General features: G+C 39.5%; 2 protein-coding genes across 3 annotated transcripts in view; one reads left to right on the forward strand and one right to left on the reverse strand.

The window, feature by feature from the left end:
* The window catches only part of si:ch211-107o10.3 (uncharacterized protein LOC407663 homolog), a 37169-nt gene extending 34150 nt beyond the window's left edge, over positions 1–3019 (forward strand). For both annotated transcript variants that reach the window (XM_041175324.1, XM_041175325.1), the window contains one exon: positions 1230–3019. In XM_041175324.1, the coding sequence (XP_041031258.1) occupies positions 1230–1362 (133 nt within the window). In that variant the 3' untranslated portion in view covers positions 1363–3019. The remainder of the gene's footprint in view (positions 1–1229) is intronic.
* Positions 3020–7311: 4292 nt separating this feature from the next.
* On the reverse strand, positions 7312–8925 carry ankrd34c (ankyrin repeat domain 34C). The gene has a single exon (XM_041175304.1). The coding sequence runs from the start codon at positions 8923–8925 to the stop codon at positions 7312–7314; it is 1614 nt and encodes a 537-aa protein (XP_041031238.1).
* Between the last annotated feature and the right edge of the window lie 5096 nt (positions 8926–14021).

Below are 14021 nucleotides of genomic sequence, written 5' to 3' on the forward strand. Positions count from 1 at the left end.
TTCCAGAGATTTGAATATTCAGTGCAGCACTGAGGGAGGTGCATTTTTTTTTTTGGATAATGTTCAGTTGAGGCCCCGTTTGCTCTCTCGGGAGGACATAAAAGATCTTGGTGCATTATTTCGAAGAAAAGCAATGGAGCTTTCACTAATATTTATCCTTCAGTCAACATGACTGAAACAGATTATCTGACCATTGTCAGCTTGCTGGCTGTGGGACCTTGCTGTGTGCAATTTGAGTGCATTCCTACATTACAGCAGTGACTACACTTCCAAGGTTTCTTGGCTGTAATGCACCATGGAATGTCCTAAGGTTGTGAAAGCTGCTATATAAATGCAAATCTATCTTTCTTTCAATTTACTGCTGTATTGGAGCTTAACAGTGTATCACATTGACCCCATTGAAACCTTGTTTTAAGGAATATGACAGAGTCCCCAAGAGTGTGTAACCTGTAAGGTTACACTAATTAGTTTTATAGTCATTGAGCAATGCACATGAACATTCTCATGTGGCCGTGTGGTGATGCACTATGCACAAATATTTATAGTTTGCATCTGAAAAGCTTACTATTGATGCTTGTAGGTACATAAAACAGCATGAGAATATTTGGCTTGTAATCTCCGATTCTCTCTTACATAGCCTTTGAGACCAATGATGCCACTATTACTGTTCCTGGCTGAGGTCAGCTTACTCAGTATAATTTGGGAATTCATTGAGAGGTTTTAAAATATTCCAAACAATTTGTGCCAACAGTGGCATTGGGTCTTTGGATAATTTGCTACTTTTTCATTGTAACGTTCTCCTGCAGAAAATACTGAATCTATTTGTGCTTTCTCAGTGGGTTGCGAGTAGGGTGTGGGCACTTGGATGAAAGGAAAATGCAATGGGAAAACACTGTGTCCAGACTCCTCCTAAGAGAATAAAGAGCAGATGGATGTGGGTGGGAGACCTATGTTTCCCTTCAGTTGACAAAACCATATCACCGACAATGAAAGCCAAAATGTTTTAAAAACAGAACAAAATATATTGGAGTCGACTTTTGACTCTGATAGGAAGTTGGCAACCTGTTTTACATCTCTTTGTATTGAAGAAGATGGCCGCCGAGTTGCCATTGACCCTTTTACATCATTGCACAAAGCCAACATCTTCCCAATTGTAACCTGTCACCCAGTGAAGCATGTACAGTTAACATCACATGCTAAACTAATTCCAACTTGTTCATATTTGACAGTGACTGTGCTGCTAAAGAGACTGCCCTTCAAGCCCAAGATGATGAGGCTGCCAAGAGACTATGGGAGCTCAGTGAAAAGATGGTTGGACTTGATGAATCCAAAAAACAACAGCTTTATATTCCAGAATCCTGAGAAGTTAATCCAGTAGTGTTTTTTTATCTATAATTCTTGCTTGAAGTTTCTAATATCCAAATGTGTAGTGGTGTTTCTGGGCTATTTAATGTAATTTGACCAGTTCTGAAATTGATCCTGTTGTCACGGTTTTGTTTATTCATTCATGAGTTGGAGGCGCCACTGGCTTAGCCAGCATTTTTTGATGTTTATCCCTGATTGCCCTTGAGAACTGAGTGGCTTGCTAGGCCATTTCAAGGGCATTTAAGAGTCAACCACACTGCTGTGCTGCAGTTTGTGCAGAAATTTTGAAATTTGGAGTGACCCAATGAAATTTATTAATGCCTTCCAAAACACTGAAGTTTATTGGATTTCATGAGGTCCCCTGACTTACTGACTTCAAACACGCAGCCTATAGGGAGAGGAAATACAAAATTTGACCTGTCACTAGCAGGATCACTAGTTTTTGTTTTATATGGAAAAGATCATTGGCATTGCAACATTCAATCTCAAAAGCTGGTTAAAAATTCCTTAGAATAAAATAGAATTTGACTTACTTGATGCCTAATGCATTGGCCTGGACCTAGGTGAATGAGAGATGACAGTGGGTGTTTGAAAATTATATAACACCTGACTCCAATTACACATTTTGCATTTGTTCCAACTTTGTCAACTTTTCTAATAATAAACATGGACTTGGGAATTTATAATGGAAACCAGCTGTGGAAACCTGTCATGTTGTAAGTGCCCCACTCCAGAAGGCACTTGACCAAGTGCTGAGGGAGTGCTGTATAATGTTCTGGGCCAACATTTATCCCTCAACCAACGTAACCAGACAGGCTTCCAGAAGATTTACTAGCTATTCATTCCATTGCTGTTTGCTGGATCATTCCAGCTGTTGCTTGCTCCTCAACCAAAATTTCTTAAAAGCAGATATTTACCTGTATTTACCTGGTTGCTGTTTATGGTACCTTGCTGTATGCAGATTGCCTGCATTATAACAACAACTACACTTCAAAAGTACTTCATTGACTGTGAAATGTTTTGGAATTTCCCAAGATAGTGAAAAGTGCTACATAAGTGCAAATCTTTGTTTCGTTTATCCAAAGACTGCACTTGTCTGTAACTCCCAGTGTATAATTCCACAGAAGATTGACTGGTATGTGAACAGAGTCGCCATTCTCAACTGAAAAGTAGTTCTTAGAAAAATCCCTCCTGTCAGGTCTGTAGTGCTGTTGATTCAGGAGCAAAAATGGTCTATAAGTAACTAAGTTTACAAACATTAATCACCTTGTGCTGTCCTGCCCAGCTATCTCCTAAGCCCAAACTTGATCACATGGACTGGTTGGATAAATGACATGTATGAAATTGGGTTCTTACACTCTTTGGCTCAGTGTGTCTATGTGCTGGATTGACAATTGACATGTTATTTCCAACTTGAATCTGAATTTGCTTCATGTCAGCATGAAGATAGCATTTAACCATCATCCCAAAACTTGCTCTGGTATCTTTCAGAACTTGCATTTTCAAAAATAAATTGATTATTTTACTGATTTTATAAAGTAAGTATTGAATTAGATCTGGGAATTCTGTCTTTATTCATAGTCTTTCTTATTGCTGATGTAACGCATGGATCACCTGAAATCTCCAAATAAAAATAAAAGAGGTATTTAAAGAATTATTTATTCATCATTGTGAGTTACAGTCTCTTCCTGTTGCTTGCTGGCGAGTCTGAGTTTGCAGAGTTTGAAAATATTGCATTCTGTACTCTGCAATGTATGTTAATAACCTAATTTAAGTATATGAATTTTGTACAGAACTTTTAAATCATCATGTGCACTCTAATGAGTTTATGAATATCATCTTTTTTGTTTGAAGTGTGTGTTTAGGCTGAAGAGGCTGCCTGTCCATTTTGTAAAGTACGCTAGATGTTTGCATTCAGATACACACTTGGGTGGGGGGGCTGGCATTACCCACCCCTGCCCCCACTATGTTACTATATTGTGTTTCTATCTCTCTCCATCTCTATCCCTGTCTTTGTCTCTCTCTCTCTCTCTCTCTCTCTCTCTCCCTTATATCTGGGGTTGCCAACCCTCCAGGATTGGCTTGGAGTCTCCAGGAATTGAAGATCAATCTCCAGGACACTGCTGTGTGCAACCGTGGAGAAAAAACATCAGGACATTAAAAAAGTTTTTTTTTCATTTTCTTTGAACATTTCTCTTTACCAGATATAAAAATATTGAAAATGGGCGGGGGGGACTGCTTGGCTGACGGTCAAGCATCATCCAATTGGTTAGTGAGACTTTTTGCTTTCCAATTGGTGTAGGAAAGCACTAACATCACGTAATGTGTTGGCCGACTAATGGCAAGAGTATGAGGGCAAGTAATGTGCTGAAATTTCCAGGAACACATTTGGCAACACTTGTATCTGTACTTGTGACCATATTTTAACCTCCACTCTGTTCCTTTAATCTGTAATTTTTCCTAAGCCCTACCTAGTCCTCATCTAGGTAGAGTGGCCTATTTGTCCTGTCCAGTGTACATAAAAGTATTAAAGACTTTTTGTAAGCTTTATAATTACCTTCAGGAAAACTGTTCATTTATTGTGTGAAGAATGGTGGTTATTTCTATTGCTGTAGCAACTCTGACCACAGATGTATGCTACAATGTTACCCTGTTAATGATCGATTTGAACCATTGATCATTTTTAATTACTCTTCCAAAACCCTTTGAATTCCCCTTCCTAGCAGTAACTCTTCCTGAGTATGGCCATGGAACCATGACCATTGATAATTTCCAAACCCTCACCCAAGTGATTATTCTTTGTATGAGGTTGGACAGTGAATCTCAGCATCCCATTTGTTCACTAAAGTGCAGTTCATTTCTTTGTTAAATGTAATTTTTTATTTGTTCATGGAATGTGAACGTTGCTGACTAGGCCAGCGTTTATTGCCCATTCCTAATTGCCCTTGTTCAGAGGGTAGTTAAGAGTCAACCACATTGCTGCGGGTCTGGAGTCACAATAGGCCAGACCAGATAAGGGCAGCAGATTTCCTTCTCTACTAAAACATAGTGGGGAAATTTTGTTCATTAATATTTTTGAAAGGTTTTGTTCCATTTTAATGCAATGTTATATGCCACAAATAACATACCACTCATTTATTTTATGAAAATACTCTTGTACACAAGAAACTGCAACAACCTGCTTACATTCTGTAAAGAAATGCTTGCTGCTTCAAGTGATAATTTACATCTAAAACAGTCTGTGAACCTTGTCGAGAAGCTCCAAATGGTGTCCATCATTTAGTTAACGTGGGTTAACATTTGCTGGTTCCATCCAAATTGCTTATTTACAGACATTAAATGTAAAATATTAAGAAAATACAGATTGTGTTATTTACACTTTGACAAAACACTAAGCAGAACACAAAGGACAGAGTTAGACTGATGAGCAAAATGGCTTTCACAAATTGTAATTTTAATCAGCTCATTGCTTCCTGCTTCATCTGGCTTAACAAACTTTTGTCCAACCATCATTCAGAATGAAAGCGTGCAGTTTGAGGGAGTCTCACCTTCCGACAAAACTTTTAAGGCGCTTTAACAGAGAAACAAACACATCTTAATGCACTTTGAGTTGGTAAACTGCTAATTACAATTATTATTCACATTCTAACTGATTTACTTTATCTCCACAGAAATACACACGTTTACTTGAACAATATATTTTCTCAAGTATAGAGTTTAATTTAAATTTACTCACACAAAGAATACTCTGAAAGATTGATGCTAATATAACTAATATTGTATCATAGTTCACTAGTGTAAATTATAGAATATTTAGTTGAACTTTTAATTTTTTTGTGACAATGAGTCTGTGATGGTGCAATTTTAATGGAGTCATAGGCTTGGTAGAATGAGGCAGAAAGCTGATTTTTCTTTTAAGTCCACTGCCCTTTAATTTGATGAACTGACCCCTTGGGTAATGCAGATTAGTATTTGCATTATTAAATGTCAATACACTGGGATTGACTGCCTTGTGTTTCAGAGGCCACATGATTGGGGGAGTTTAGAGTTCAGGAGAAATGGAGATGAGACATCAGTGTGAGTGATTGGTGCTGAAACATATATAAAAAATATTGACTATTTTTGACACTGGTCAGATTTTTGTTTTATTTCTAACCCTGGTTTTTAATGATTGCTGTCCACATTGTCACTGGTATTTTATTATAGTTGCCACTCTGCTCCATAGCTTATACGGCTAGATATTCCTCAGATGAGACAAACTGAGGCCCTGTTTGCTGTCTCAGGTAAATAATCCCATGGCACCATTTTGAAGAAGAGCTGGGGAGTTCTCCCTGCTGTCCTTGGCCAACACTTAGCCCTCAATCAACATCACTAAAATACATTACTTGCTTATTGCTCTTTGTGGGGTCTTGTTTTATGCAATTTGGCTGCCAAATTTCCTACATTACAACAGTAATTACGCTTCAAAAGTATTTAATTGCCTATAAAGCGATTTGGGATGTCCTGAGATGAAGCAAGGTGCTTTATTAATATGAAATTAATGATTATACCTGACATAAATGCTCAGACCACTAGCTGACCAAGTCAAAATAATGCTATCTCTTTCCAGCTTCTTAAAACTGCCACATGTCTTAGTGTTTTCATCTATCCAATGAGTCTGGGTAATATCTACCACCTCAAGCAGGGAGGATGGTCAAGGAACACCACCCGAATCAGGTAGCCAGTTAGAGAACACAGTACAAGAATGGATAGTGGCAAATAGTCCTTGTGGAAGTAGGTACATTATGGAGCTTAAACTATGATCAACTTTGCCTTTCTCATACTGGGCATTTCTGGTTTACATATACATACATTTTGCACCTTATGGATGCAGCTCTAAAGCCATATTCAATTTATTAAATTTCAATTTATTAACCATGCACAGGAGGCCCAGGTAGAAAACGTATCTTCTGTCATCTGCCTTTGATTTGAACATGACTTCTATTAATTTAATGCAGGTTTTTATCTGGACCTCTTATTTTAAGAATAATATCTAAAACTGGCCAAGAGGTAAGCAGGAAATTACACTTGTTAATTGATGTCCACAACATAAGTTAGATTATTAATTTAAAAAAGCATATGATTTAAATTTGTCACAATTAAGGAGATATTTGTTAAAACGACTCATTCACAGGAAACTGGTTGTTTAAAATAATGAACGCCAATTCTACATGTTCAAAAGCAATAAAATATATAATCAACACACGTCTAAGGGCGGGCTAGGAGAGCTTGACATTCTGAAACCAAATCGATATAAACACTTTGCCTTTGTCAGGAATGACCACACATTTTGGCTGGTTTCAACTGATTAAACCTGGCATTAATGGGATGGGGGGGGGGAGCGGGGTGCGGTGGGGAGGAACAGAAGAGCAGCCTTAAAGTGGGGCTGGGAGATTTACTGCCCATTAAAACCTGTACTCTAGTTGTCACCATTTTTAAAGATCCTTCCCTTGGGCCATGGGAGCTGGCTGAAATCCCTCGGGCTCGAAACGGTGAGTTGCATCGAGAAAGCGGTTTGGCACCTGCAGCTTTGCTGCTTCCATTTAATTGTAACCCAGATCAAAAATTGGCCCCAGCCTCTTCACCCCTGGATCAAGAAAGAGAGAGCCAGGCGCCTCTTGCTGTCCATGGATGGAAATGTTGGGTGTGATATGTTACGGGTGGGCGATCTGCTTTTTGTTTGTTTCTCGCCTGTGCCAAAGTTGAATTTGATCTCCTTTCGGTCAGATATGTTGATGGGTTTGTATCCAAAATTTACCAAGTATAGTCAGGGTATCTAACACAGCCAGCCCAGTTCAGGTTACTTTAAAGGAAAATACTAATTTTGTTTATTAGCTTGTTAAACTGTAATTTTGAGTTAGTTTTACATTCCCATGGGTATTAAGATGAGACCATGTGTCACATACACTAGGTGTTCAGCTCCTCAAAGTCAGAAAGCTGCTTCATTTGCTCCACTTGCATAGAATGCCTCCTCACCAGCTTCTTTTTGGCTTTCATGTCGTTTCGCTTTGGTGAAGATGGTGCCATGGGAACCATAGATTTCAGACACATGGTCAGAGGGGATGAAGGCTTGCTGTTGCACCCTATATCAGGGATGGGTGGATTGGGATTGACATTCAATGGTGGCAAATGTCCCGGCCTTGTGTGAGAGATGTGATCTAGAAGGAGGGTTCCAGAACCTCTTCTTTCAAGTAAGCCGGGTGGCCTGCGTCGTACAGAACTTGGCGATGTGCTGGATGTACTGTCCAGTGACTCACGGGAGCTGGTTAACAGTGTCAGGGGAGAGGTGTTATGTTTCTTTCTTTCAAAAGTGATTTTTCCAGAATCGAATGGATTGGAGACCGAGTCTGAATAAAGCTGGGAGTCTGAATCATAGTGGTCATTGCCTAATCTTCTGCGATGGACAGTGTCTCGCAAGCTCACTGGACCCGTTGAAGCAAAGCTACTAACAGTATCTTGTTCAGAAGGCAAAGTGCTTCTTCGAGCTAAAGGCTGATGCTGAGTTTGGCTTTTCTCATAAGATTGCTTACGGGAAACTGGCGCAGATGTGGAGGGAGTCCTAGAAGTTGAATCACCTACAAATGGGAAGGTAGATGGATCTTTACTTTCGATGCTGTTTGTTCTGGACAAAGTGGTGCGTTTGGGCAGTGCCAACCCATTGATCCCCTGGATGATCTCATCATCTGGGCTAAGTCTTTTGCATTCCTCCTGATAGGCTGAAGCAGCTAAGACAGATGGTGCAATCAAACCCCAGGGCTCTGATTGTAGCCTCTTCAGCTGGGGCAAGCGGGTCCCAATTCTTTTAGGATTGACTTTTCTGGTTGGAGAGCCAGGATCATTGTGGGTTTTGCCAGTGTAACTTCCGGTCTGATGTGACATTACTTGGAAATTAAAGGCTTTTTCATTTTCCTGTTCATCAGTGGGAGATGGAGTCAGAGATGTCTTGAGTTCAATATCAGATGGGGACATACAGAGAGAAGGAGTATGTCTTTCCTCTAGTTCTGGTGAAGGTGGCACATTTAGATACTGTTTTGTTGTCTTTGTACCGGAAGGAGATTTATCAGTAGTTATTATTATGACCTCCTTCCCTTTGGCTTTGCAGGCATTTAGTAGACATTTTAGGACCTCTTTGTCATCTGTGTTGATGGCATAAACCAAGGCTGAAGCACCAGAATGATCCTCCAAGCTAGGATCTGCTCCATTGGTAAGTAACAGGGACACGGCTTCCTCTCCAGCTCTCTCAATGCAGGCATGCATTAATGCTGTTTTACCAGACTTGTCTTGAATGTTTGGGTCTGCCTGATTTTCCAGCAGGTACTTCACCATTTTGGCTTTGCTCACACTTTGTTGGTCGACATGCCTAGTCATACATGCTACCATAAGGGGGGTCTCTCCTCTTTCATTGCTTTCATTTATGTACGCTCCACCTTCTAACAAAAGTCTGGTTAATCTCAACCTTCCCAACCAAACTGCCTTTAGAAGGGAATTCCCATCAGTTCGTAGTTCAATAGCATCATCCATACTGAACTGTGTTATTGCAACTCCTTTAGAAGCCAGACAGACTTGAGGATCTGGGTTAAATGGTAAAGGCAAAAATGAATAATATTTTTGCAGCTAAGTAATAATTTCCTCAATGCACAAAAAACTACATCACTTCGTCTACCTAAAGTTACAAATTGTACAATTTATAGGTTCTTAGGGTAAAGCTGTATTGCTGTTTTTACACTGATGGCTGACATCCAGTGTAGTGTTGGGGGAGTTCTGCACTGTTCAAGGTGCCATATTTAGGATGCGATGTTAACCTGAGGCCTCAATTTGCCCCTCTCAAGTGGATATAAATCCCATGACACTGCTTTGAAGGTAGTTCTCCTCAGTGTCCTGGATCAATATTTATCCCTCAACCAGCATCCTCAAAATCAGGTTATCTGATCATTATCATGTTGTTGTTTGTGGGAGTTTGCTGTGCACAAATTGGCTGTCCCATTTCCTATGTTACACCAGTGACTATACATAAGAACAAAAGTTTTCGCTGTGAAGTGCTTTGGAATGGCCAGAAGTTGTGAAAGGTGTTATATAAAGACACCTTTTTTAATGACCGTTGAACACTGCTTTGGGAGAAATGTACTAAAATGAAATGTGGAACCATCAGATTGACTTTCCATTGGATGCAATAAAACTTCAGCTTGGTAAAAATCGGTCTTTTGGAAATTGGAGTCTCTGGGAACAGTAGAAACTTATTTTCGATTTTTATAATATCAGGGGAAGATTCTTCCCCTCCCCCACTCTGTCTTAATAGTAATCATTGACTGAAATCTTCCCCAGCTGTCCAGACATGGACCGTTTTGTAATTAAATTCAGCACAAGGATTAGCTTGCATTCTAACAACAACTATAGTTTGCACCTTCAACATAGGAAAATGATCAAAGGCAGTTCACAGATGTGTAATCAGACAAAAATTGACACCAAGTCAAAGAATGAGATAGTGGGAGGGTTCACAAAACCTTGGTCAAAAAAATGTTTTCAGGCTGGACTTACAGAGAGAGAGGCAGAGAAGTTTATGAAGGGAATCCCTGTTCTTAGGGCTTGGAGATGCCTGAAGGCACAGCCGTCCATGATGGAGCGAAGGATGTGGGGGATGGACAAGAGCCTAGAATTGGAGAAGTGCAGAGATCTTGGAGGCTTATAGAGGCTGGAAGAGGTTACAGAGATGGGTGTATGGAGCTGGGGCGAGGAGGCCATGGAAGGATTTGAACATGAATGATAATGTTAAAATTGAGGCATTGCCAGACTGGCTGCCAATGTATGGGAGATGGATGGATGGAACAAGTCAGGATATAGATAGTAGAGATTTGGATGAGCTCAGGTATGTCAGCTGAATATCATACCTTATAGAGACCAATCTGAAATCAATGTTTCCAGTATAACTGTGGACTAATTTCCATGTTTAAGGATCTGTTGTTTTAAAAACAAAGTTCCCACTAAATAACTTAGCTCTAAATTATTGGTCTCACTCAGTCCGACAACAGGAAACATAAGGAGGGATGCTGTTAGAATTGTTCAACCTGTGCAATTGTACAGAGCCCCCACAAGATAAATACTGCCCTAAGAGTTGGCTTTCCACAGGCATTCCAAGCCCTATATGTTATGTTTAAAATCATCATCCTTAATTGCAAATCCCTTGGTGACTGTGCTTCATGCTCCCTTTGTACCCTCCTCCAGCCTATAGCCATCTTAACCTCATCTCTTTGATCTCATCTTTGGTTACCTCCTGTAACGTTTCTCCCAGTTCCAACTCTGTCAATTTCAATCCTCCCCTTTGCTTGTAAAGGACTTTGGGATATTAATATAGAATGATACAGTGCAGAGGGAGGCCATTTGGCTCATCATGTCTGTGTTGGCTCTTTGAAAGAGCTATCCTATCAGTCCTCCCTAGTTTAACGGTATTGTGAATAATGATCTATTGAGGCAGTGTAAGGGTGGAGGCCTCCTAAAGATGGGATTCAGTGCATTCTTGGGACTACAAGAAATCTTGTAAAAGGAGCAAAGTTCAGCTAGGTACTTAAGAATTCAGCTGAAGTCTCTGCCAACATTCACAGTCACCAGGACGTAGATAAAACAATTGCTGGATCTCTCAGCTGCATGAAGACAAATTGATCAGCTTTTTACATACTTGGGAAGGTTCTGGTGAAGCAAGTCACAGGCCTGAAATAAATCCAGAGCTTCAGTTCATTTCCCTACCCTGAAGTAAAGATTTCGGTAAGGTCTGCTACACATTAAAGGATAAGTTAAAACATTTATTTGTAGGTTCTGGTAATTAGATTCAACAATAGGAGCTTGGAGACTGTTCCTAAAATCTGGTTGGCATGAGCATTACATTGATGTTCAAAGAACTAAGTGACTTGGTTTGGGACTTGGATTGGACTGTTTCTCTCAATTGGTATAACCTCAAATGAAGGAAGCTCACAGAGAAGACATTATTTACAGAAGTGAAAGGAAATTTGATTGGTAATTGGACTATATTTCTCAGCCATTCATAGACAATGCCATCCTAATGAACTCCGTATTCACAAATCTACAGGGGTTGGCAGTTGAATTATCTGGAGCGAGTGACTCATTTATCTTTGGGCAATGAGAGTGTGATGGTGATAAAATTCTTGAGTAAATATACTTGTACACTTCTGGAGAGTTGTATGATTACTCTCTTGTTTCTCTATTGGTTTGTTCTGGTTGGGATAGACTGGAGTGTTTGACCCTGAATCTAGCTTGTACTAAGGAGACCTTGCTGGTCACGCTAAGTGCAAAAGGTGGAAGCATATTTCCTTTAGTAGCAGTGGCTTCTGTTAGCTTAAGCTAAATTATATGTCACCCCATTATTATTTTCAAAATGTAATCATACTCATGATACTCCAGTGCAGTACTGAAAGGGTGCTGCACCGTTGGGGGCATTGTTTTTCAGGTGAGATGTTGAACAAAGGCCCCATCTGTCTGTTTGGATGGATGTAGAAAATCCCATGACACTACTTTGAAGAAAAGCAGGAGAGTTCTCCCTGGTGTCCTGGTCAATATTTATCCCTCAATCAACATCACAAAAAATCAAATTATTTGCAAATTATCAAATTTCTATTTGTGGGAGCTTGCTGTGTACAGATTGGCAGTTGTGGTTGCTATATTACAAGAGTGACTACAATTCAAAAATACTTCATGAGACATATGTCTCATAATACTTCATGAGACTGTCATGAGACAGTCATGAAAAGCACTATATAAATGCAAGCCTTTCTTTTTTATTGACAGACAGTACTAAATCTTCAAAAAGTCACAGTCAAAACTTAATGGTCTTTTATGATGAGGGATGTTTACTGATTTTGGGCAGTAGGTGGCACAATAGTACATGTGACCTAAAAAGAGTCCTCCAAAATCAGAGTTCAGAATAGGTAAGTCAATGTACTCTGGATGTTGACTGCTCCTGCGATTCATTATAATAATGAAGATTTTATTTGACAATATGCATGTGTGAGACATTTTTGTACATGACACTATAACTAAATATATTTGGAAGTGGTTTGACGGCTAACATAATGCTAAATATTTAACAAGACACTGAATCGCAAATGCAGCAAATATCAAACTACTTCAGTTGGATGCTTATGATTAATAATTAGTATTGGATTAGAGAAGCTAATTAACATTATCGGATGTGGATTAAACTGTTACGAGATATATTCCAGTCATTGATTAAGGTCTTTAACTGCATTGATTTCAGAATCCTTGTCTTCATTTACAAATCCCTCCCTGGCCTCACTCCCCAATGCCCCTGTAACCTGCTCCAGATCTTCCTGACCATTCTCTCAGTCACTCAGTAATAGAGATTTCAGAGACCTCAATGTCCCATTCCTCAACTCTCTTTCTACACCTACCCACATTGCTACATCTCTTTGCACCAATAAACATGTCCTTAAGATTTACCTCATTGCCCTGGTCCTGCTTAAGCCCTATTCTCACCCCTCCCCACTGTGGAGCACTTTGGGACAGGTTGCTAACATAAGTACAAGTTGTTTTTGTAACAAAAAATTGCCAGATAAGAAACGAATTCCTCTGATATTTATTAATTGACAGACTATCCTTAATATTTTGTTGGACTAACCTACACATTTTGATTTCAATCTAAGTATGTAATTTATAGTAATTAAATTTTAACTTTTAATAACAGGGTATTACAATATCCCCATGAGGGTTAATTCTTAGGAGAAAAACACGGATTGTAATTTTTCTAACAATGATGAATATTAATTGCATAAATCTACAACAATAAGCTAAAGCACTAATATTATGCAAATTATTCCTCATGGAAATGCAAATAAAGAAATGAAAACATTGCCTTTACCCCAATGTGGCATATCATTGAGAATGTGAGGTGGATAGTCATCCCCGCCGTATTGATCACAGAGTGTAAAAAGAAAAGGCTGCAGGGGAAGTGAATAGCCTGGGAACAATGGAAGAGCTGGAATGGCTTGAGAGAAACAGAAATAGAAACAGAATGAGACAGGGAGATAGAAACATAGACAGACGAAGAGACAAATAGAGACACACAAAGAAATAGGGACAAACAGAAAGTCAGAGATACAGGCAGACAGGTGGACGGAGACAGACATAGAGACAAACAGAGCAATAGACACTAAATGAGACACCATTGGAATTAAATTGCTGTCCATGGTGCTGATCCTGCAATCCATTCAATGCTGTCATATTAACTATTAATACTATCCCCTGACATTTTCATGAAAAGTCATCGAACTGAAATGTTACTTCTGTTTTTCTCTCCACGGATGCTGCCTGACTTGCTGAGTATTTGTAGCACCTTCTGTTTTAAGATTTCCAGCATCCGCAGTATTTTTGCTTTGTTGAACATTTTCAATCCTCTCTCAGCTCTCTGTGCAGCTCTCTCACAATCTCTCCCAATTCTTATCACTCACATTCTCTCCCTCTGTGTGTCTATCTGCCCAAATCCTTTCTCTCAATGCCTGCCAAGCCCTCTCTCCATAGACACATCAAACTCTGAAACGTTAACTCTGTTTCTCTCTCCCGCTGAGTATTTTCAGCGTTTTCTGTTTTATATT

This window comes from Carcharodon carcharias, chromosome 26 (assembly GCF_017639515.1).
Source record: "Carcharodon carcharias isolate sCarCar2 chromosome 26, sCarCar2.pri, whole genome shotgun sequence".
Taxonomy (NCBI): domain Eukaryota; kingdom Metazoa; phylum Chordata; class Chondrichthyes; order Lamniformes; family Lamnidae; genus Carcharodon; species Carcharodon carcharias.

Bases quoted from the DNA above. Each gene is read 5' to 3' on its own strand.
- ankrd34c (XM_041175304.1), bottom strand. From the start codon at position 8,925: ATGGATGATGCTATTGAACTACGAACTGATGGGAATTCCCTTCTAAAG.